Raw genomic sequence first — 26,527 nt, 5'->3', positions numbered from 1 at the left:
GTTGGGGGTCACCCTGCAAGTGGTAACCGAGGCTGGTGGAAGCCAGAGCACGCATGGAGTGTTGCTGGCAGGCTGCAACTACACACAGACACTCAGGGTGTGACCTGCATGCTGTTTGACTATTTGTGAACAGCCCAAGTTGGGAGCTACAGCAGCAAAGCATTGTGAAGCACCTACAGAAGGAAACATCCCCCACTGGTCTGGATTACATCCCCGGAATGCGATACACACTGGATGGAAGGCAGATACCCCAAACTGGCAAGGAAAAGGAAACTTAAAATAAGTCAAAGGGTGAATAGTTATTGCAGCCAGTAGACTGGCAGACTCCGCTTTAAATAAAAATTTAAAAGAAAAATGTAAAGGGGGGGATATACATCCCTTGCTTCATTTCTTTATTCAGCTTGTGACAAAAGGCCATCATGCCTTTATCCAAGAAGAGAAAGATAGACAAAGAGTGTGCGCATTTCAAGAGAAAAAGAAAATTTTGTATTTCTTTGTGGACATGAATGGAAAGTCCACATGCTTGGATTTGTACAATTTTAGTCGTCACTGGTCATTTGTTCACCTGGTCACAGAGGTATCAACACTTTTCTGCACAGCACCAAAATTCTTTGAGAAAAGAAATGAAATGGAAAGTACACAGGTTCATGTATTTATTTCACTCAGTTTTTGATAAATAGTTTTGTAGTAAATCTTGTTTTAGTGTTTAAAAATCTGTATACTTAACCGCCACCGTGATAGATATTATTATATAGAAACTAGAAATAAATAGTATAGGGTTTTTTTTTTTAAACGAACAGCTTTAGCATTAGAGACAAATTGATCTTACCTTGTGTATAACATATGGCATCTGAGATACAAATGGATCTTAACTTGTATGTAACACTTACATAAAAAAATATTATCTATTTTAAAAGCTGACTTTTATACAGTGCAGGAGACTGTCAGTAAGTGTTCAAAAAGTAAAGAGAACCCAATTTTTCAACAATCACAGTCTAATTTTGCATACAAATCACTGTATTTGGGCACACAAATCTGCACTGACACAAGCAAATGTCGTAATTCAACATTTAACCACCTGATCTACATTGCCAAATATGACAGGTTTCAGAGTAGCAGCTGTGTTAGTCTGTATCCGCAAAAAGAAAAGGAGTACTTGTGGCACCTTAGAGACTAACAAATTTATTTGAGCATAAGCTTTCGTGAGCTACAGCTCACTTCATCGGATGCATTGTCAAATATGTTTGCAGTTTTAGAAGCCAAGTTCAGGCTGGCTGAAATTTGCCCTAATGAATAAGGTTTACATTTCCTTTACAATCAGTGCGTTAAGGGAAGAAGTGAATTAGCCCCAAAACCAGAAGTAAATGTTAAATCATAATTCTATGAATTTCAATGATGCCAGACATTAGATTTCCAGAATGGAAAACTACCAAAATACACTATATGGGACACTGTCTCTACTTCCCCTAAAGGCACAAGTCCCCTAGTAGTTGTTCCACACTCAGTAATATAGAAAGGTTAATGCTAGATCTCTCTCACACCTTCAAACAAATCTCGTCCTTTAGTAATGCAGTGTCCTGAATGGCAATTATGCAACCCTTTGTTTGAAGATGGTAGACAGTTAGGAAGAAGTCAGCATGCAATCAATTTGAAATGAGATTGTAATGTTCACAGGAGGTTCATTTTTTAATTTTATTTTCTCAGAAATTACAGTGATCTGTTAATAGTCTACATATGCAATAATTCTTTACATTTTAGAGAGTTCCTTTGGCTCTGGCAGCTAGGTGCTTATATACAAACTGAACACAAATTATATACAACAGTCCACAACGGGGGAGTACTTAAGAACAATTATTCTTGCCCTCAGAAACATTAGCAGATACTTTTACAATATGGTACACAAAACACCTACTTTTAATAATATTTTCACTCTGTTTGCTGTATGAACAGCTATGTGTTCATGCTCAGGACATAAAACATACCACTAAATATCTAGGGTAAGGAAGAAACCAATATGTATTATGACAGGTTTCAGAGTAACAGCCGTGTTAGTCTGTATTCGCAAAAAGAAAAGGAGTACTTGTGGCACCTTAGAGACTAACCAATTTATTTAATCTCCAAGGTGCCACAAGTACTCCTTTTCTTTTTGCGAATATGTATTATATTACCCTTCTTGCTAACTGTCCCAGTTTGGCCTGGACTACCCTACCGGTTTTTAAATCGACCTGCCTAGTGTCAAGCATCTGACAGAACTATCATTCAAAAATGTGTATGGGAGAGGAAGGAGAGAAGGGACCCTGACCCTCCACTACAAAATTCCCTGATGCCTAGGGGAAAGTGTACAAAACTGCAACCAAGAGACCATAAATTCTAATCTGTTCCAATGACTGCTGTTAATACATCTGCACATTTCATAGCCCTTAATAGTCAAGACTTCATCACCCTACTTTAGGGGAGAGGCAATTATCAATCACCTAGAGATAGGAATAGAATCTAGGTCTCTGATATTACAGACCCAAATCTCATTCACTAACGTTCAGAAGAAATGTGTCAAATTATGTACTTGGATATGCTGTCTCTAGCTAGTAGGCCACACACTGCTCCCAGAGCCAGGAACTGCATCCTAATAACCAACAATACAGTGCTGTCTTGAGTTACAAATGAAAGCGCTAAATATATGGAACTACTTCTTATATTAGTGAGTATCCTGGAATAACTGTAGTTGTTGACACGATTTTATATTGCAAAATATTGTACTTAAAATGAATTTGGATGATTGTTAATATTTGTTTTATTGCTCTATTATTGTTTGTATTTTGGTCAATGGGAGCTGTTCCTTTAAGAACAGCTTTAATAGTAGAATATGTTTGAAGATGACAGAGCAGTGTGGGGAAAATTTTGCCTCTGTATCCACACAGAGAGCAGAGGCAAAGTGTCAGCTCCCAAAATGTCAGAACTTGATTTATTACACTTATTTTCCCAGAAAGTTTACTTAGCATTTATTGAGGGACTGGATGCTTCGGGGAATTATTAAAAGCTACAGGACCTTGGATCTATAGGTCACTAGCCTGAACCCAGCCTATATCAGTAAAGATTAAAAGCTGTTCCCATTTAAAGGATGTTTGCTCGCCCCCATAGGAGATGAGTTCGGTGGGTCTCAGTTCTAGGTCCTACATCACAAATTCATCACCAGAGTTTGCATTAATTGGTAGACTCAGCAAAGAGCCCCAAAAACTGAATGGGTCATGGAGGCTGAACTATCCATTCCCTCAAGAGGAAACTTCCTGTGCCCCTATGTCAAAGCTGATGCATATTGGATAAACAGAGCCAATGCCCTTCACCAGCACTAGAGCCACACCGTTGTTTTAAGTTGAAGTTTGTGACTATTTGCAATTGTTTTCATTAAATAATTTGCCTGTCATGCATGGAGCTGCACAAAACTTGACAGATCTGTTTAAAAGTTTTCCTGGGCACTTTCAGTCCAAGCCAAAATCCCAGGCCATACACTGGCTCCATTTTCTAAAAGAAATTTGGTGCCTAGTCAGTAGGTCACAACGGGGAGCTATACCCTCTCCCCGAGCCTGCAAGAGGTAGACGCTGAGCAGCAGAGGCTAGTAGAGGTCAGAAAGGGACCACTGCCAACCCGCTAGTAGAGGTCAGAAAGGGACCACTGCCAACCTGCTAGCCTGGTCCCTTAATGATGGTGATACAGCACAGTCCTTTCATATGTAGTCTGTTCGATTCCACTCAGACTCCCACCTTAGGGCTGAAAGAGAAAGAAATGGGGAAAAGGCTGACAGGAGACATGCAGGAAGCTTTAAATACCATCCCATTACCAAAAGACTGTAAGTTAGGGAGATCACCTGAGGTTCCCTAAGATGAGATTCAATGAAGGGAGAAGCAAGAGAAAGAAATGGGGAAAAGGCTGACAGGAGACATGCAGGAAGCTTTAAATACCATCCCATTACCAAAAGACTGTAAGTTAGGGAGATCACCTGAGGTTCCCTAAGATGAGATTCAATGAAGGGAGAAGCCCTATGGTCCCCTATTTCCCAGAGTGGTGGGAAGAGGGAAAAAAACACCAGAAACGGGTGCGTAGGGAAAACTGTTCTCCATTAGGAATATCCAAGGTATGCAGCTAGCCTGCTCACGTCCACACATCCCCAAGACAATTGCAGACAGAGGGTGCCTGTTGCAAGAAGGGGCTTATATTGGGATGGAGGAATATGGAGTCTAGTTTGGGTCCCCAGTGATGTGAATAAGCATCTAAACCTTGGTATGTTATTTGATCCCCAAACTTTAAAAAGTTAAATAAAATTAAAAGCTCACCAAAATATACACATAACTCTCCAGAGTTGCGTTTTTTCTATCCCAGATCCCTCGGCTATTTTAAAAAATTGCAGCTAGAAAAATGCTTCTATTATTGGCAACTACATCTACTGCACAATTTTTCACTGTGGAGAAATTTTCCTGTGAAGGTCTGGTACTGGCTGCTCATGCAGGATAATACACTGGATAGACCATAAGTCAGATCCAGAATTGCAGTTCCTACATCTCTTACACAGCTGCTAGTGGAAGAAACAGATGGGCGTTTGTAACAGAGAGCATTGTTTTTGGCCACACCTTGCTTAACCTTACTTTAAAGCATAATATCATTAAGTATCCATATTTCTGTATATAGTGTTAAAATATAGATTTCCAAGTGATATATTTATCACCAGTGTGCCATTAGCTTTCAGAAAAGACCTCACTCCACACATTTTATAAAAGAGTAATATTTATACAGTTGGTTGATTCAATTGCTTATCACTGGAGGTTCAGCCCCCGTCTTTACAGAGCAGTAAATCTTTGCAAATGTTCTTTGAAAAGTAAAACCTAGACTAAGCTTCTCTCTCCTGAGAGTGCAAAGACACCAGGCTGTCTCTTCCCCTACTTGTTGGCTTTACCTAATATGTAAAAATGGGCCTTCATTGTCTTTTCCCCATGACCAGGCTGGTCGGAGAATAAAGTTCACGTTCCTTGGCTAAGATAGACAGTGCTTATGCATTGCTTGCCAAACACATTTTAAGAATATAATTCTAGTGTGGATTCATAACTTTTTGTATACATCCTGCACACACATCCTGCAAGAATACAAACCATCATGCCATAAGTTTCCTACTGCTTAACTGGTCGGCATTATTCTCATACTTGGGGCCAGAAACAATGAGAATTCAATCTACCCTTTGTTCTATACTGTGCTACACTGAGCAAAGCACAGAGTTGTTTGTTTCTTTTGTAGCCTTATTAGGACTTTCCTAACATGGAAAAATTGAGGATGCCCTACCAATAAATGACCTGAAAGAACAATGTTGGACAATACTTTCAGAAAGACAAACTATCTTCAAAGTAATGTGCAAAAGGCCAGGGGAGGAAGGAATACTTCAAACACATAAGTGACAACTAGTTACTTCAGGTTTCAGAATAACAGCCGTGTTAGTCTGTATTCGCAAAAAGAAAAGGAGTACTTGTGGCACCTTAGAGACTAACCAATTTATCTGAGCATGAGCTTTCGTGAGCTACAGCTCACTTCATCGGATGTATCCGATGAAGTGAGCTGTAGCTCACGAAAGCTCATGCTCAGATAAATTGGTTAGTCTCTAAGGTGCCACAAGTACTCCTTTTCTTTTTGCTAGTTACTTATGTATTTAAAGGGTAGTTATAATACTACATAATAAACTGAAATACTGAAGTGGGAAAGCTGTGCATTAAGACCCTGAAATCTGACAGTTTTCTAAGCACTTCCCTGCTCACAGATAAATCAAGAACCATGGGCCAGATTCTCAGCTGGTGCAAATCATTGAACCTGGCCTGTTATTTGTAGTTATAAGTTTCTCCTATTGTTTTCATACAAAATATGCCTCACAGGTAAGTCTGTCCAATACTTGAGACCTAACAAACAGTAATGATTGGGTTGGAGGTAGGGCGACCAGATAGCAAGTGTGAAAAATTGGGACAGTTGCTGGGGGAAGGTGCCTATATAAGACAAAGTCCCAAATATCAGGACTGTCCTTATAAAATCAGGACATCTGGTCACCTTAGTTGGAGGAAAGACGAGAGACTAATGCTTCATCAAATTTTATCACCTAGGTTTGCTGCTGATTTGTCAGAATTTTTCTGCCACTGTCTATGTTCAAGTAGGTGAAACAAAAGACAGCAGCATAAAAACAGTTACAATTACTAAGCAAAAAAAGTAAGCATATGAAAAACTCCATAAATAGTTAAGTACCTGATCTTGCAATATACTGCATCTCTTCTCCAAGGTGCCAAGCATCCTTAATTCTCAGTGAAGTCAATGGAAGTTGAGGTCAAGAACAAGTCACATGATCAAGCTCTAAGCGTTAAGGAAGTCTCTAAAGCTGAATAAAACTAATTTCTATTAACAGTGTATTTTAGGCAAAGTGTTTTAACAAATACACATCACTGATTTTAAATAAGATCTTTTGTCATAACTCCTGTTCATTATTTTCATTAGATAATTTCATTCAAATCTGATATCGAAGTACCTCATTGTATTTAACAATTGTATTCCTTAATTGGATATTCATTTATTGCACAATGGTACTGAAGAAGCAGTGTACAATAAACCATTATTATTTTCTTGTTTAGCACTAATGAGTTTGGCACTGTGCACTATGCAAATACCATCTCAATAGGTTTAACAGATTAGAGAACACATTTTCAAACAGGTTTATGTGCATTTTTTGTGTGTGCCATATAAGCTGAGGTTGTGGGCACTATTCAGAGCTTCCCACACCAGCTCAAATATGCACCAAAATGTGTACACAATTCATTGAAAATCTGGGTTTAAATACTTTACTAAAACATAATTAAAAATATATTTCTTTATGAGTCACTTCATTCCAACAACAAAGGTTACACTGAGGAAAACAGGAATGGGTTGGCTTTCCAAGTGAAATAATATGCCTCAACTTCTACTAATTATTTCTAATAAATGTTCTCAGTTCAAATGGCATAATAGCTCAAAATCTTCAAAGCTGCAGAAATGCAGCACTCCCGAAATAAATCAAAAAGCTACTAGAAATGTTTGTAAAGCATGAGACCTTTCTATCTCCTAACTTTCAGCATTATAAAACTCAGATTATTATTCATTTACACCAGAAAATGACATGCTGTCCTGTCAGTCTGAGCAGACACTTGAAATAACCTTCCTTCATGAAGAGCAAAATGTATGATACTTAGAGAGATTGGCGATTCACAAAACATGGCATGAACAATCTAAGAGTGTGGAGAGAACCACCTTATCCTTTGTCTCCTAGGAAAAGTAGATAAAATTAAGGCAGCAGAATCTGCTACGGCTATTGAACAAACGGAAATGAAACAAAAATGAAATTGGGCAACAAGCTCATAGACAGCACACAATGATACTAATACCTGAAGGTATGCTCTCAAGAATTATTTCACCTAATATCCAAGCAAATCATTAAGAAACTGATATACAACACAGACCAAGTGTGATATGATTAATAAGAATTACTTATATGTCATTTTCACCTTTTAATGAGAAGATCTTAACTGCTTTTATAATGTTTAAATCATTGGATATTTTTCTCTTTTTTCTTAGCAAACTGCAGAAAAATACCTTATACATTATCAATTACAGAAGATTTATATGAGCCTGCAGTCACACCACCCTGGGTGGTGATCTTATCTCTAAGCAGGTAAGGAGGTCATGCCTACTCAATATGTAAATAGAACACAGCCAAGGAAAAAGCCAGAGGCTGGAAGAAAAATTCAGTAGGTGAGAGCTTTCCACAGAGTTAGTATAGAGCAAATTTCCCACTCTAAAACAGCGTCATGAAACAATGTGCAGCCAGAAGTGCTTTTTTTCCTAAGCAGGTTTGAAACCATAGTTTGGACAAGCTGTGGTCTCCAAAGATCCCAAGACAAATTTTCACAAAAGTAAAGTTGTTAACCTACATCCCCTAGCCATAAATCAGTTTGTAAGGGTCTTTGCGGTAAATACTTGTCTTATTAGAAGAAGAGAAAGTAGTCTATTTAGAAATAATAATAGCACTTCACTGCAAAAACTCATTATCGAGAAGTTGCTGGACTTGAAAATGAACAAAATCTTGCCTCCTACTGGTGCTCTCATACAGGTTAATATTAGAAGTAGACCACTAAGCAGCAAGTTTAATGGCAAGTGATGCTTCCCAGGTCACTCAACAGGAGGAATAGAAGGTGCTCTACTCTAAATGGAAGCATAAACTCACCCACCCTCAGTTAGGACAAACAGATGAAATGTCCTGTACAGGAGAAATTTGCCAGAAAGTTGCTATGCAAATATTCTTTTCTAGTTTCCTTCTTTAAAACAACCTGCACAGGCAGCTGGTATGTAATCCCCTTTTTAATTAGAGTCCTTTATTGTTTAATTAGTCCCAGAACATTTAACAATGTAAGCCTGCATTATGCATTGGGATAAAAGATGCTTCTCCCTCTTGGTTCTCACTTAATATCCTCTGTTGCTGCTAGAAATAACAAGCTTGATCTATTTTCTATCCAAATCAATGGCGTCTTTCCATGTTAGAAATAATCCTCACATCTACAATGAACATTTCAAGGCTACTTTTGCAGTCAGAAATTAACATGGGGGCTTCCTAATAGAAACAGAAATTATAAAGCTTTCAAAGGACTTCAAGGTATACTGGATTTACTCACATTTAAATAAGCTTTGGCTCACTTTCAATTTCCTTCATCTTCTATCTTCCAGCTGCATTAGTTAACTTAGAAAAATGAAGATTAACTAGGTGTATTAAAAGCAAAGTATATTAAATATGTAGCAAAGTTTTTCCCACTGTACAAATATAGTTATTAGAATTTCAAATGTTGAAAAAATAAATGCTTGCACATGTTCTTAACAGGTTTACATGGGTTATTTGAAAGCTCATCTTTTACTTTAAGCTTTTCTACTCAACTTGTGCACAGAATTAACAGGAAAATGCATAGAAATAGCTGTATTAAAACTCTGTTAGCATAAAATTTAGTTCAGCTCTGTGGAAGAATGTGCTCCTCTAGAAGAGGAGCTCAAACTAAGTACTTTTTAAAACGCCAGGGTTGACCAGAATAGAAGAAAAGAAGACATAATGGGAAAATTCTTACCCTGATTCTTACCTAAACCCTGGGTGGTTTGGAATGCAAAATCTACTTATTAGTTCAATTTGTTCTTTAATTTTGGACCAGAGAGACTACTGGTAAAGGGACCCAGCCCCGAGCCCCGCCCCCACACCCAAACTCCATCCTGAAGCCCGCACCCCAAACCCTCTCCCACACCCCAACCCACTGAGCCCCCTCCTGCACCCCAACCCCTCATCCCCTGCCCCAGCCCTGAGCCTGCTCCGGTACCCCAAGCCCCTCAGCCCCATCTCAGAGTCTGTACCCCTAGCGGGAGCCCTCCCTCCCCCCTACACCCTAACCCCCTGCCCCAGCCAGGAACCCCCTCCTACACCCTGAACCCACATTTCTGGCCTCACCCCGGAGCCCACACCCACAGCTGAAGCCCTCGCCCCCTCTCGCGTCACAACCCCCTGCCCCAGCCAAGTGAAAGTGAGTGAGGGTGGAAGAGAGCGAGCGACGGAGGGAGAGGAGCTGGAGGGAGTGGGGCCTCTGAGAGGGGACGGGGCCTTGGGGAAGGGTGTTCAGTTTTGCGCAATTAGAAAGTTGGCAACCCTATTTTGCTGCAAGCAATTTTTTTTTTCAGAGGATATACTTGCAAGTTTAATTTTACATTAGAGACCATAAAACCTCCTTATTTAAAGGCTCTATAAAGACCTGAAGCCTTAACTCTGGGTCTTTTCTTTTCCCATTTAAAGTGAGATAGTATGAAACAAATTAGGAAACTTGTATCTGATATCACAATAATATGACAACAGCTGGAAACAGAATGAATATATTACCTAGTTTATTCTTTTTAATCAATGAGATTCTAACCAGCCAAGAAATAGTATATTTATTCCACATTTCCATAACTCCCCTGATCTGTCTCAACACTGGCATTTATAGTACCTTCATTCAACTGGCCCCTCACTGGATGGCAATTGCTTCCCTGTATCCATTTCAATTTGTTTTTTGAAGAGATTTGTTCTCCTGATTTTGTAATTTAATCCCAGAATCAAACTTCCCATATTTTGAAACCCAGAAGAATCTCCGGAAAGGTTGTTCTCCAACTGAATGGCCTGCAATTACGTTCTTGGCCCAGATACATGCATTACACAGTGAGCAAACAGAGCTAATTTTTGGCTGATTTTTTCCCCACTTCCATTCATTTAATTAGTTGATTATATCTAATTTTCTGGGCAAATGCTTCTATTTCCATAGCCAATAATAATGACAAGCATGGACAGACTTGTCTGGTTCCCCTATACAGAAATACAGCCATTAACTCTTGCCTGAGGTTCTTCATACAAATCTCAGTCAATTTAAGGAAATTTGTACTGCATTCACATCCAAATTTATCACCCCATAACACGCCAAACACATCTTATAATGACAATTTTGTTCTTTTTCTCAGCATACTAAATAAATCACTTTCAATTCTCTTTTAATATTGTCTGCTAATTGCCTGTCCTTGATCGTTTGTTCCTGTGTATGCAGTTAAGAAACATATTTAATATTTTATCTAGCACCTTAGCAAACAGAGAAATGTGATTTTAAACTGACAGCATCCCATTAAGTAATCACAGAGAACTTGAAAGAACAATAATTCTCGAGCTGATTCAATTCTGGCAACACTAATAATAGTTTGCCTTGTTCTATTATAAGTTTGTTTTTTTCTTAAGAATCAAGCCACAAAATTTAAGGAAACATGAAACATTAATGAGATGCATCTAGGATAGGAAAGATTTTGTTCGTTTTCAAGTCTGGCAAGTCCTCTGCAGTGAGGTGCCTTTATTATTTCTAAGCGATAGGCCATTTTTGCCTCTTTAAATAATAATTCACATTTATAGTGAGTCTTTCATTTAAAAGATTTGCAAATTGATTTATGGATAGGATGTTGTGGGTAGGACAGGGCTTATGAACTGTAAACAAAACCTGATAAACTTTATAATGTGATTGATACCTATGTGCCAAGTGTTGTCTTTGGTGAGAGATCTAAGGTACAATTGACTGGGGTACGTGACTGGTCCTTTCGGACTGGGAGTAACCTGAATATTGTTGCACCTTAGAGACTAACAAATTTATTTGAGCATAAGCTTTCGTAAGCTACATCCGATGAGGTGAGCTGTAGCTCACGAAAGCTTATGCTCAAATAAATTTGTTAGTCTCTAAGGTGCCACAAGTACTCCTTTTCTTTTTGCGAATACGGACTAACACAGCTGCTACTCTGAAACCTGAATATTATTGTGAATTTTGGTGTAAGGGATCATCTATCACAAAAGCAGACTTGCCTGGGTGGCAAGACAGACTGTAATACCCAAGGGGGCTGTTCATGACTCCATGTTGAGGCTTACAGTGCTTGAAGAGTTCATACTTGGTTGGTGAAATCTAATTATGGAACACACTAGTTTGGGGTTTGTGCCCTGGTTTGTAACAGTCTGCCCTAAGTTGGCACTCACATTTGTGAGCCACTGCAGACAGCCTGACACTACCACCCATTCCTTTTCTCTCTCATCAGAAATGCTTTCCTGCTTCAATTTCCCTACCTTACATGCCATTTGTCCATCATAGCAGGTGGCTCCATTTAGCTTGCCTGCTTCTGCAAGTTGCTTCTCTCAATGTTGTGTCAAGAACAACAGATAGGGCTCTTGGAGGACAAGGTATGTTATAAATCATCTTTCTAATAAGGGGAGAAATCTTTCTTTCCTATGTTGAGTTTAAAAAACCCCAACCCCACGCAAAACACAGACTCTAACACTCACAAAAGGGAAAACAAAATGTATTTAAAATGCTATTTTGATGTGGTTGCATCGTTAAAAATTAAAATTAAATAACCATTTTATGTTGTCACTGAACTGTACGCTGAAATGTGGGAACATTAATTATGAAGTTACTTGACAGTACATGGTTAGACAATTAGAAGTATTTTTTGCATTACTGTTTGTCAAATTATGACGTTTTCAAGAAGTTTGTACATTATTAAAATTCCAAATTAGAATTACATTTATTTTTAGTATCTACCACAATTTAATTCATCTTATGGTCCACATATGATGTATTTCCTGCTGCCTGCCTACAAGCAGTAATTTTCCATGAAGTCAAGCAGCTAGATCCTCACTGTGGGTTATGTCAGGTCAGTGCTGGAGTATTTTCAAAGCCTCCAGACACTAACATAACTCTCTTCGCTACTTGAGATAGTCATAAGCAATGATGGCTAGATATTATACATTCAGTATTAGAGACTAAGTGTCTTTCCTCATTCCTGCTTAGGGACTAAAGCCAAAGTTTTCCTACTTTGTGCCTCAATTTAGGTCCCTAAATCCATATTTGCAAACATTTAATTAAAGATAATTGATTTACTCGTTTGCATCCAAGTCTTCTACTGTAAAGATTCATACTTTTAGAGACTATGCTACCAAGAGGGCAAGAAACCCAACAAGACATTGAGTTTCCAGAAACGAACCGAAACACTGAATACTTATACAGGGTTCACAAATAGGAAAGGTCAAGTGAAGAGCAATGAAAATCAGAGAATGTAGAGACCTCCCATCAATGAAAGGCTAAAAAGAGGGTGACTAGTTCAGAAAGGAAACAAATAAGAGAAGAGGCAATAGAGGCATTGAAGGGTACAGAAAAAAATAAGGTGAGCATTCCTATTTACCTTCTTTTCATAATACAAGGGCAAAAGGACACAATGAAATTAAGACAAGAAATTTAAATTTTGAAACCGAACAATCTATGGAATTTATTATCACAAAAATGTATTGCAGCAAAGACCTTAGTAGGATTCAGAAGAGGAGCAGACATTTATATGGATAAAATACTGAGTTTTATTATCCAAGATTAAATTAACATTTTTTTTAAATACCAAAGAAAATTCTTCAAAATATAAATCAACCCTGAATTGACAGGGTTTAGGGAAAAACTTTCCCTATTGGCAGATTATTCCATAATTGTCCATTAAGAGGATATCTGGTAACAGCCATCACTAGAGACAAGACATCAGAACAGATGGACCTTTTATCTGGTTCACTATAGCAATTCCTATGTTCCTAGGTTTTGCAACAGCTTAAAGAGATTTCCATAGAAAACAGAAAAAGTATTATATGAGCAATAACTACATGCAGAGAAATAAACTATATACAATATTAGAAGAAGGTATACATAAGGCAAAATGATCTAACATACAAAGTGAAATGACATTCAACCCAGCAATTTAAAAATACGCTGTGGTGAACAGAAGAGTTGAACCTGGATTTATTGTACAACACTGCCCAAGCTAGCCGGCCATCAGATATTTATTTCAATTTGTAATAAAAGTCCAAAGTTCTTCACGCACAAAGATTTAAAAAAACAAAACAAAACAAAACATTGACAAGTAAGAACCCCTCCAAAGTCCAATAAAGTAAAGGCAAACATCCCTCAATGGAAACTACAACCCCTCAACCCCAAGAAAAGCATGAGAAAACAGAAAAAAGAAAAGAAGTACTTGTGGCACCTTAGAGACTAACCAGTTTATTTGAGCATGAGCTTTCGTGAGCTACAGCTCACTTCATCGGCTATGCATCCGATGAAGTGAGCTGTAGCTCACGAAAGCTCATGCTCAAATAAACTGGTTAGTCTCTAAGGTGCCACAAGTACCCCTTTTCTTTTTTCTTTTTACGAATACAGACTAACACGGCTGTTACTCTGAAACATGAGAAAACAGGTAATCTTTACAATGTGCCATTAAGATAAAGATCCAAACCTTATGAAACTAAAGGGAGTGGGGCAAGATCTATTGTTGTGGGTCCCTAACTGGAAACACCATGCCACCAGCCCACTTCCAGTTAAACATGAAGGCTGTTAGCTCAACTACCACAGCTGACCTTAAGTGTTGCAGTATCATGCAAGCAAAGAAGCAGTCTACACAGCAGCCAGCATTCAGCAGGTCACACCCAGAAACAAAATGCGAACTTCTTGATACACAGTGGCGTGTGCAAAGGCTGTTCCATTCTGCAGGTACATAGAAAGGCTACTTCCATGCACCCCACCCCTTTCCACCCATTTAACAGCTAGTCACAATGTGGCAGACTGCACAGCAGCAATCCAATCTGGAAGTGACAAAGGCATGCAGTAGTATCGCACAGTCTACATTCAAAATGATAAAGTCACAACCTTTTAACAAAGTACAGCTAGAAAAAAGTACTCTCTGTGAGCGAATTGCAGAAGTTGTGCTGAGCTTCTTGGGTGGTATGAAATGTGCTTTTTTCCCCACTGTTGGTCTGCCAGCATTACAGGCGTGTATCAGATTTCTATCAGGCATATTTGTTCTTAGAGTGGGTCTGTGATGTATTGCAATGCCGTGTGCTGGCCAAAACCATTGGAATAGTGGGAGGCACTTACACTTAACTGCTGGTGCACCTGCATTCATTTTGTGTGTAGCTCTTATTGAACCAGTGGCTTTGAGCCTGGATCAGCATCCAAGGTGCCAACATCCTGTATTTTACTTATGTTGCACCAGTCCGGTCTGGACCTTCTTGGATTGCCTGTGTTGGGGGAGGTGTGTAATTCTGGACTTTGTCCCCTTATAATTCAATGTCCGTCTTCCTTCTTTTACTCCCACAATTCGTTCCTTCGATTCAGGGAAATTTGGCAGTCACTGTTACAAAATACCAATATGTGCACACAGTGTTTTGAGTGCTCTCCGTGGTGTTTCTAATTACAATACTACTTAATACAAGCAATTTCCTGTTGGACTACATTATCTAGAATCATTCACAGGAAGTTGAGTGTTTCTGTGTCTAGAAAGTGGAGAAACAATAAAGCATGGTGGATACTTAAGATAGGATAGATTTGACGTTTCTATCCTCTTCTGTAGATAAGCTTGAGAAGTTTATTGAGGGGATAGTATGATGGGATTGCCTACAAAGGCATGTGGCCCATCTGTCACTGCTATTACCAAACAATTTAAATGGCCAGAGATGGGACACTATACAGGGAGGGCTCCGAGTTACTACAGTGAATTCTTGCCCAGGTGTCTGGCTGGTGAGTCTCCCCCACGTGTTCAGGGTCTAACTGATTGCCATATCTGGAGTTGGAAGGAATTTTCCCCTGGGTCAGATTGTCAGAGACCCTGAGGGGTTTTCACCTTCCCCTGCAGCATGGAGCACAAGTCACTTGCTGGTTCGAACTAGAGTAAATGGTGGATTCTCAGTAACTTGAACTCTTTAAACCATGATTTGAGGAGCTCAGTAACCCAGCCAGAGGTTAGGGGTCTATAATAGCAGTGGTTGGGTGAGGTTCTGTGGCCTGTGATGTGCAGGTGGTCAGACTAGATGATCACGATGGTCCCTTCTGGCCTTAAAGTCTATGAGTCACCACTCCTATCTGCAAATCCAGCAGACAAGAAACCAAGAGGAACCCACACTGTGAAATGTAGCAACAAAAAGGCAAACCAATTCCTTCATTCAAAGAACCTCATGCCACCTTTGTTTTCCCTCCCACTGTTCTTCCCTGTCTGTCAACATTACTTCTGTCTTCCCTAAATTGAGCTCTGCCAAGTAGCTCTCATTAAAGCCTCTATCTTGACCAGAGACTGGAAAAGCTGATAGACTGTGCAGTCTGGATCTGATATAGGAAGACCTTAGTGCTAGGTATCATATGTATACTAAAGGCACTAACTCATACCACTTAACTATCTCCCTTAACAGCCTCAGATACATGTCGAGCAGGAGGCATGACAGAACAGAATCCTGGAGTACTGCACATGAGAGTGTCCACTATGATAAATGAAGGGGCGGGAGGGTAGTTCCCTTTTATGGACACCCAGCCAGCAGTTATAAAATCCCTCTTAGTAGCTGTTCTCTAATTGCTCTCACTGCTATGCATAGGTAAAAGGAAGTGAGTGGGCACCTGGCCAAAAGAGCCAATGGAAGGATAGAACTTTTAAAAATTAAAACAAGACTCCCCTTTTGTCTGTCTGTTGTTCTCCTGGGGAGAGGCGGACAGGACAGCGTTTATGTTGTAAGAAGCTTGGGCCAGGTACAAAAAAATCAACAATATTATACCTAGAAACTACTCATTTAAAACCCCAGATATGTAAGTAGATCAGGAAATGTCTAGGAAGACGCGATAGGTTTATCCCTTTTATTTCGTTACGGCTTGTGGATTCCTCTGTGCTAAGCCCAGATGCTTTTGTTTTGCTTGTAACCTTTAAGCTGGACCTCAGGAAAGCTATTCTTGATGCTTAATCCTTGCAGTTGCTCTTTTAAGATCTAGCAATAGCCTGAGTTCCCAGATGTATTTTTTCCTTTTTTTTTTATTAATAACATTTACTTTTTTTTAGAATAGAATTGGATTTTTGTGTCTTAAGAGGTTTGTGCACGTTGTTTAATTAGCTGGTGACAACAACTGATTTCCTTGTCTTCCCCCTGCCCCCCCCTCCCCACTCCTCTTTCTCAACTCTTCCCTGGATGGGGGGTGAAAGGGCTTGAGGGTACCTCACGGGAACGAATTTCCAAGTGCGCCTTCCTGGGCTCTCAAAGGGATTCTGCACTTGGGTGGTGGCAGCATCTACCAATCCAAGGTCAGAAATGGGAGTTTAATACAAGCCTGGAGCGGCCAGTATTAATTTTTAGGAGCCTTGCGGGCCCCCACCTTCTGTACTCAAAAGTGCCAGAGTGGGGAATTAGCCTTGACATCCACAGATAAGCAATTGCCAAAATGTTTTGAACCTGTCAGAGAAAAAAGAATGGGGCTGGTTCAACTATCCATGCTAGGGTCCACAAATGTCCATGTTAACAGTATCTTGTGATCAAAGACTGAAGATGGATCCAACAGAATGAGCATGTACCCTTAATCTTCAGTCACCAAAAGATGATCATCCTACAATTCAACCTCCATACCATAACAAGGCCTAAAATAAAGATCGCCAGATGTATTGACACTCTCGATATTATCTGAGCTGCTTTGCCACAGCCTACTCAATAAACCTCCCTTAAAAAGAGAGGTTGCAGACACTGCTCTAATTAAGATTCTCTGTATCAAGAGTTTAACAACTGCTTCTTTAAAAGATGCCAAAAAGGGATCACTGACAATTCCTACTAACAGCTGAATTGCTCTCCATTCACCTTTGCTCGCCAAGATAATCGGGGTACAACTTCTTGGGTTGTGCCCCAGCACGTTGAGAACGGAAGCAAGTGATACTTGCTGAAACACTAATGGGAAAGCCTTTGTATTTTTCTCTCCCCCTCCCATTCATCTACCCCACGCACAGTTACACCACATAGGACGAACAAAAAGCATGCTACAGCCAATTTTAAACGTAAGCCTTTGAATGACAAGCCCCCCTCAGAACAATTTGAAACACAGGATGTTAAAACATCACAAATTGTATAGACTTTGTTAATACCTGCTAGATCTCATAAGGTCTTTAGGTTCTCACTTACAGAATAAGACCTCACCAGGACCGGCATGAGGGCCAGTAAAAGATGTAAGCAGAATGATGAACATTTAAAGTGAAAACAACATCTTCACTGGGAAAAAAAAACCACTTCATCTCATTTCACTAACCATTTTATCCATCATATGCCAAATTATATAAATCACCAGCTTTTGTATATTTGTAGTTGATGGGGCAAAGTTCATGCCTTCAGAGAAAAAGATTTCCATTCAGCAAAACTGAGTTTTCAAAAATTTCATATGGAACGTTAGATGCAATTGTCCCTTAATAATCTTGAAAAATATAAGCCACCTAGAAATCCTTATCTTCTATTAGTTCATGAAAAGCACAAATTGCAGCTACATATTTCTGTAAGGCAACAGTTTGAAGATCAGAGTCATATAAAAAAGTAATCAACTTTTTTACCCTGCAATAAACAGCTTCCCCACTGTTAAAATGGAGGGGAGGAATAACGGTGAATGGATTTGATGCAGCACACAACAAAATGGTGGTCTCCAAATGGCGGTCTCCAAATGGCTCCCAGAGAAAACTGTGTCCAAATCACAAAAAACAGTATCAACTGATACTGCTGCTGGCAAGGCTAAATAGGCCATGAAAACCAAACTCTTCTCTCAATTCCAGGAACAACTTTCTCACCTTAAAACCCCAGCTGACTGGTCAGATTAAAAGGTACAAGCAACAACAGGATAAGATAGAGTTCCATCTCTCTAATGTCTCTATTTAAGACTTGTGAGGGCACCAGATACTAAAATGATGGCACCCTACGTATGCTACTAATTACTACTAGTATAGTAGTCAGGACTGAGTCATACTGAGAGGACATTGTGAGAAGTTTGCATTGCCATTGCCCATGCTGTATGTTTTCTGTGGACAGAAAATTTCAGTCTCTGGGGCTATAAATCCAGTACATTTTACAACCACAACGTAAAACTGGAGTCATTACTTGCTTCCATCACACTCATCTTTGTGGCTATTGTTTTAAATCAGATAAAACGACAGTAATATGTGTTTTAGAAATATAAGATAGATAAATCTTATAAAACAGAATGACTAGTCTGAAAATGCACAGAAGCTTTGTAACTTTATACTAATGAATCTCAAACTCTGGTCCATGGGCATCAGTAGTCTGGGAAGCCTTTCCTGATAATCTGCAAAAACTATTAGGACACCCAAGCACCAGAGGCATTGGGATGTGGTGACGGGAGGTGATCCATGAGAGGATATTCCACTCACAGAGTGGTCCATAAAATGAAAAGTTTGCAGAACCACTGCTCCAGATTACTAATGATGCTATGCACTGGAAACCATGTGATGAGAAGAGGAGCCAAGTCTCTTCATACTTAAATATACTTTTTAATATTCTTATATAAAAAAGCCTTTGCCAAGATCATATTCTTTCAATAAAGAGCAAAAATTAAAATAGCATCAGCCTCCAATTGCTGTGTAACAAACAATAAATCTTAAATAAGACCCAACATTTTAAAAATAAGACTATGCAGTGGTTGTTATCAAGGCAAGCAGAAAGTTAAATGTCAAACATTACTATGGATATAGGTCATTGGATTCTATTGTTAATGAATGCCATCCAGCAGCTACCCACGGCAGGGGGTAAAGTGTGTTCATCACCATTCAAATTACTTGTTTTTTTTTAAAACAATTCTGCACACTTGTCACTTTTCAGCCACAAAACTGAGGTTCTATATAGTTTATTCTAGAAAACGAAAGCATAAATAATTTTTACCTTTGTGATGAGAATTCTGTATTTGTCCAACATGGCCTGGTTGTCATGGCATCCTGCTAGCAACTGCCAAACCTCTGCCCTTAGTGCCTCTGGAACGCCACTCTTCACCAGTGTAGACAGTCCTTTTGGTCGCACAACAAGGTTATTGTGCCTGAGAAAACAAATTAAGTGTTTACCTCTCCTATATGAGGAGACATAAACATTCAGTATGAGAAATACATGGAAAGTTTTCTGAGTATGTGTGTTTTTCTCAAAAGTACAGTCACGACTAATTCAAACCATAAATATTTGTTTCATTGCTCATATTTGCAAGTACTTCTCAGGTTACTAACAAAACTGCCACAAGAACTCATATCAGGATTGGTGACAAAATTTGCTGAATTCCCAAAATCAAAATTTGCTTATTACCCAAAAGGTCAACATTAGAGAGGTTTAATCAAGACTAGAAAAGTGAAGAACTGAAAAGGGAGCCAAGCTAGTCAACGGAGAACACATTGATAAATTAAATTCATTGTTGGCAAGTGCAACAATCTGTAGTGCACAGAACAGTTTCTCTATTCATACACATAGGTGAGCTCAAAATTAACTAACTATTAAGGAAAAAGGCATAGCCATTATGGAAGTTCATTTAAAACATCTGCTCAATGTACAGTTGCAGTTTAAAAAAGCAAATAAAATACATTGGGTATCATAAAAAGAGGCACTGATAATATTTTAATATTATTGTTATAGAGGCACTAGTTACAGCTCCATAGTTAAAGCTGAGTTGAGTTTTGCTTGTAAAGCAGGGATTCAACCTCTTTGTTACTTATGAAGAGTATACAGTGTTTCCACCAAATTAAATTTGTTAGTCTCTAAGGTGCCACAAGTACTCCTTTTCTTTTTGCAAATACAGACTAACATGGCTGCTACTCTGAAACCCACCAAATTACAGCACTTCCTCTGAGTACTGAATTAATTTTTCTAAGGATTTACAAGTAAATCTATGAATTAATGAGTGAAAATTAATTTAAAAGTATTTTTAAAAATAATTTAGCACTTCTCTATTAGACTTCTTGTCCACTGCTTCTCAACCTAGTCCCACTCCCTGCGTAGAAGATGGAAAAGATTCATGCATGGCTGGGACATATGTTTTTAAAAAATTAACACATAATTCACCTGTGGAATTCACTTCAAAAATTGAGAGAAAGGGCCTAGTAGAATTTAAAAAGGATTACATAATGATAACGGCATCACTGCTATCACGTCCAATTACATTAGATGGGTTAATCATGTACGACACATCAACCATCATATTTCACAGAATAAAATCCCACCCACTAATCACCTAATGGAAGGGTCAAGTTTCTCCCATAAGTATATTTTGTAATTTTCAATTATAGAGATTTCAGAACTTCTTCTATAAACATCAGATACTGTCCACTGTCAGAGACAAGACACTGAACTGGATGGACCATTGCTTTGATCTATCATGGCAATTTCCAAAAATGCAGCAGAAGGTCAGTGTTTGAATTGATTCTTTGGTCTCAAACACAAGTTACACACAGTGAGCATGAACTAGTTAGCAAGATATCTATACCCACGAAAAAGTAGTTTAAGATGCGTTTGGTAATTATTTATATAGTGCCATTGCTATGAAAAGACAAGTAAGAAAACCAAGTCCCTACCCCGCCCCGCCCGCCGACTTTATAATTTAATTTAAACTGAAAGTGAAACCACCACCAACCAGGCAAGTGGTAAGAAGGGAACAAAATAAAAAAGAATGGAATACTATTGTCATAAAACCAAACAAATAACTATGCCCCCAAAATACACAAAGTTTAAACAGTCTAAAATGGGGTGATGAAGTTCATCAATTCTGAAGCAATAATTCCGTAAGATACATGCTGTACTTTCGAGTGAGCTTCCCACACCTGCACATTTAACTACAATTTCTTTTTATTTGTTAGGTAATTTACAGAAACCAAAGCAAACAATTTTTCTTTGTAAGTAAACATAAAGGCCTACTTAATTCTGAGCCTTTTAACATGTAAATAAATCCAACAAAGAGCTAAGATGGTAAACTTTCACATGCACATGAAAGACAATAAGCAATTCTTCACTACCAGCAGCAAGAGCACACAGATAATAATATACAGTGATAGTCAAGAGAGCAGAATACTGTACTCCATTACCATCATATATTTCCAACTTCCAAGCATGTTTGAGCACTGCATGCACAGGATCATAACTGATTTGTTACATAAATACTCAAGTACATTAATTTTACTGCACAGATAGCACTTCTCGATAGTATTAGATAGTTCAGTTTACGTTATAAAATAACCATGCAGTCAAGCAAAACTCTGTACCTTTACAATTAGCAACTCTTCAGGTATCTGAGTGTCTATCTGGGAAATAGTTTAAACGATTAATATTCCTTGCTGTCCATTTTACTGTAGAAAATAAATATGTATGCTTTTTATTTTCTCTATTGCCAGATGACCCTCTGCCATCTGTTTGGCTGTGGAAACAGCTTTTTTTTAAAAAAAAAAAACCCACAAAGCTTTGCTTATCCGCTTATTTTTATCACATACACCGTTTGGCATTTGGAAAGGACTAGGTCTCTCATGGCTACTGGTGGATTTACATCTTTAATTTCTTACAAAGTGCATTTATTATCTTGGCTACACTTCAGCAGCTGTTATTTAATAGGTCAAAGAACAAATACAGGATATTATCAGAGATGCCAAGACCATATGATTATGGCCTGGGAAGACATAACAAAAACAATAAAAAATTACAGTTGCTATAAATATTTCTGGTTAAAGACTACTAAGTATGGCCATTATCTATGTACACATCAGAAGCTATTATCCACATCTTTTTGAGAATTCCGCTGGTTATGACAGAAGTTCAGCTCAGAAAAATAAACCTCATTCTAAGGATGCCCTACATACTGTGACTTATTAAATAAATGAGAAGACAGTCCCCTATCTTCCATTTGTTTGTTTGTTTTTCTGCTTATCTTGTTATGACTTCTTTTAGGAAAAATCTCTTACAGACTACATCTATGCAATTTTTCTGTCATATCAGTCCACCCGTTTACAGTAACATTCAATGACAGGTAGCAATTAACATACAAGAAGTTTTTATCTCCAAAACAATCAGTGCACCAATTCTCTAGATGGAAATGTTAATTTCTTACAAAGGCATGTATCCTCTTTCAGCATATGCTGTAGCGTTTGGCACGTTGGAGGAGCTTATTTTATTTTATCTATTTTTAATTTTCAAACTGTTACATTTCTGATCAACTGTTTAATGCTATACTTTTCAAAAAATCCTGGAAAGACTAAACAATTCCTCAAAAGTTCAAATACTGAACAGGCGAAATTCATCTCTGACATAACATCAGTGGAGTTACACTAAAGCTGAATTTGGGCAAGCGTGTTTTAGGTTTAATCCATTTCCTCCTACCTCTCATTAATGCAAGCCTGGATTAAGGCAATCTGGGACTTCAGGCACATCTCCAAGCCCCCTCTCAATCTGAGGTGATGGTAGTAGCGAAGACCATCCACACACGAATCATCTCCTATGGCAGTGGACAGCCTACCTGTTCTCTCTTTGGGAGAGCTTATACAGTATACCCAATTTATACTTATACAGTAAGCCCAAACCTATCTCTACATCTGAACATGCTGGGGTCAGCACATGACCAGCAATGCCCCAGCCCCACCTAACCGCACAGAGGTCTCAAGGTGGAGGCATCCCTTCCACCACAACAGCAGAAGGCCCTGTAGAGCAGTGGTTCTCAACCAGGGGTACACATACCCCTGGTGGTAATGCAGAGGTCTTGCAAGGGGTACTCAACACATTGAGATCAGTTTCTCAACCTGGGGGTTGTGAATTCCAGGGGGGTTGCAGGACAGGTTTAGAGGGGTCGTAAGTGTGGGGCTGATGTTAGGGGGTGGAAGCAGGACCATTTCCCAGGGCCCCGCACTACGGGGGCCCCGCAAAGCTAAGATACATGCTTCAGCCTTGAGCATCAGGGCTTTGGCTTCAGCTCTGCCACCCAAGGCTCTGGCTTCAGACAAGGCTCACAAATGAAAAACAGGCTCAAGTATCACACTGAAATGTAAGTACAATATTTATATTCCCTTATTTGATAATTATATGGTAAAAATAAGAAAGTAAGCAATTTTTCAGTAATAGGGTGCTGTGACACTTTTGTATTTTTATGTCTGATTTTGTCAGCAAGTAGTTTTTAAGTGAGGTGAAACTTGAGACTTGACAAATCAGACTCCTGAAAGGGGTACAGTAGTCTGGAAAGGTTGAGCACCACTGCTGTAGAGGATGACTCCTGGTGCCACCACCTAGACAGAGGACTCTGCTGGGTTAATAGTAGCAGAAGGTTCCCACAAAGAAAGTCCTCAGATAAACTAGCAGGCAGGGGCCTGCAGCAGCTGGTCTTCAAGCTGGTTGAGGTCCTTCCCCTCCGGCTCACTACTCATACCCTGGGTGTTTTTCAGGAGCATTTGCATGTGAAAACTAAGGATGGAAAAGCGCTTTGCATTCCAATCTAATCTTATTTAAAGACTGAGTGAGTGTTGAAGCTAAATCCCGCAGCAGATCCATTCCATCCCATTCCTTCAATTACATTTTTCTAAAATTTTAAATTCTTAAATGAAAGTCGGGTATAACTCTGCAGCGGCACAATTTAGCAGAAACAACCACAATCTTATTATTGTAACCCTATCACCATATTAGCACCCAAAGAGTGCTACGTACTTTACAGAAAAATAAAATACCCACCGCACCTAATGATCCTACATTTTAATAGCAGACTTGATTCAAGGGGTGAAAGCAACAAAACAGAGGCAAGATAAAGAACAGAGTCACAAATAATAAGGGAATAAGGATAATCTGGTTTGATGCATGCATATTTTGCCAGTTCCATAACACACAGAGTTTTTGTTCTAATCTATTTCCCACTTAGCTCTGAAGTCCCAAAAATAACATTCCATCCATACTGGCACTATCCATGTAGCTACTTCATTCCATGAATGTGTTTCTTTTCACAAGCCTAGGCAATACCCACTATAGTTATTGGCAAAACAGTTTCTATTACAACCTTCAATTTGCAGATGCTCATACCTTTCAACCTCCACATTGTGGCCTAAAATTTTCTATGCTCGGTCTGCATCTCAACAGCATTTTATTTTAATTTGGGTAAAACTCTTCTGGACATTTCTGAGTTGTGAAAAGGTGAAACGAATATGTTTTTATCAGTCTGAAAAAAGTTGCAACCTGTTTTCTAGGTATTTGAAAATTTCTAAGATATTTCATCAAATTCTAACTTTTCACCAGGCCTTTCATGTATCCTGGATTGCCTTCTTTTGAAAGATGTAAACATGCATTTGTTCACCTGGGAAGACTAAGTTCCTCCAACATGTAAGCCTTCAATTTTAATTTTTCTAACCTTGTGTCAATATGCATTTGAATGTTAACTTGAAATTGAGAATTTTGCCAAAAAATACATTTGATCAAATTTAATTTGGTCTAAGCAAGGCAATTTGAAGTCTGTTACATGATTTAAAAACCTCTTCCTGGCATCTGAGAAAACAGATCAGTGTCCCCTTGGGATTCTATCACATATAGGACCAACAGAAAGAATCAATACCAATGAAACCATAATACACAACATGTAACATCATAAGGAGGAAAGATTTGGGAACAGACAAATTAGTACAAATTAATAAATCAGGTTATAAAGATAAGCATTTAAACAGGATGGGGAGGAGGGAGCATGAAATGAACCATGTTTAACACCAAGGTTGAGGAGAATAATTAGTCAAATAAACCTCGGAAAACGCAGTAACACAGGGACCAGGGCTTTCATGGAAGCACTGGGAGAGAGATCCCCAGAATAACCACCAATTAAAAATACAAGTGCTAATCCTTTATGCTCTGGGTTTAAATACATGTTTTCATATGGAGCATCTCTACTTTATAATCATAACTAAAATGTTTGGGGATTTTTTAAATGGAAAAAGAAAATTAAAATTTAAGCCAAGGGAATTTTAGGCCTTGTATTGTTTTATGAGCCTTTATCTGCTCTTCGGAAAGGTGAAAAGGTTCAGTATTTAAAAATCTAAATGAGAAAGTTAATATTTACCATCTCCCCAGTAATTCTCCCCAGGAATACAAGACCTTCTCAGGACAATCCTTAGACACATCACCAGTACCACTTGAGAGTTCATTATCGCTTTCTGCAAAGAAACAAAAACATGCACACATTTACCAAAGTGCTAACAGATTTATAGAATAACAATTTTTTCTGAAAACACAAAACAGTTATAGGAGACAACACAAAAAAAGGCAGAAAATACAAAGGAATATGGAAAGCTTGAGGATTTGTGCAGACAAGTGAGGGATGAAATGTAAGATGCAGAAGTTTAAAATTAACACATTTAGGAAAGAATGCACAACAGACAGATTAGGGAACTAGTATCTAGAAAGGCATTATGTGAAGAGACTTGGTGGCAATCAGTGATGCATTAAATAAGAGTACTCAGTACTATACTACTGCCAAATACAAGCCAATTCCATTTCCAGGTTTTATATACAGAGAAATTTCTCATCAAGTAGAGCAGACTATATTAGTCCCTTACATTGCACCACACCTAGGACACCATGCACAGTTCTTGCCTCAGGAACTCTGATCACACTCCACAGTGATGAAACAGTATCTTACTGAAAAAGATCCACAGAAGAGCAGCAAAAGTGATATCGTGACTTGGAAGCTGAAATTATATGGGAAGTTAGAAGTGAAGAGGCAATAATCTCAGGAGTGTTAAGGATAAGTGGCTTTAATGTAGAGTTAGAAACAGAGGTAAAATGGATGGGATGAGCCTGTGAATCAGAAATTATGTTGAAGATATGGGTTACAGGGAACATTTTCTAAACAGTTTAAGTGAGTTAGGAGTCTAAATCCCATTTTCAAACGTCACCAGGGAAACTGACCAGCACAGCTATTTTGGTATAATTTAGCTATAACAGAATAACTCCCCCATATGGACACTATTCTGGAATTACATCAATTATGTTCTGGAATACATCATCGATGCAGGGAGCTATTCCAAAATAGATATTGCAAAACAGTTATTCCAGAATTGCTATTTCCCTGTGGAGACAAGCCCCAAATCTCACTG

The 26,527-nt window shown here is 38.7% G+C and overlaps 1 protein-coding gene across 3 annotated transcripts in view; it reads right to left on the bottom strand.

Moving 5' to 3' along the window:
* The window catches only part of RABGAP1L (RAB GTPase activating protein 1 like), a 549,683-nt gene that overhangs the window by 362,281 nt on the left and 160,875 nt on the right, over positions 1-26,527 (bottom strand). For all 3 annotated transcript variants that reach the window (XM_074960981.1, XM_074960979.1, XM_074960980.1), the window contains 2 exons: positions 25,492-25,585; positions 19,338-19,488 (listed from right to left, as the gene is read on the bottom strand). In XM_074960981.1, the coding sequence (XP_074817082.1) occupies positions 19,338-19,488; positions 25,492-25,585 (245 nt within the window). The remainder of the gene's footprint in view (positions 1-19,337; positions 19,489-25,491; positions 25,586-26,527) is intronic.

Source organism: Natator depressus, chromosome 8, assembly GCF_965152275.1.
Source record: "Natator depressus isolate rNatDep1 chromosome 8, rNatDep2.hap1, whole genome shotgun sequence".
NCBI classification, from domain to species: Eukaryota; Metazoa; Chordata; order Testudines; family Cheloniidae; genus Natator; species Natator depressus.
Note: the sequence above shows the minus strand (reverse complement) of the source record. Positions and strands in the feature narration are given on the sequence as shown.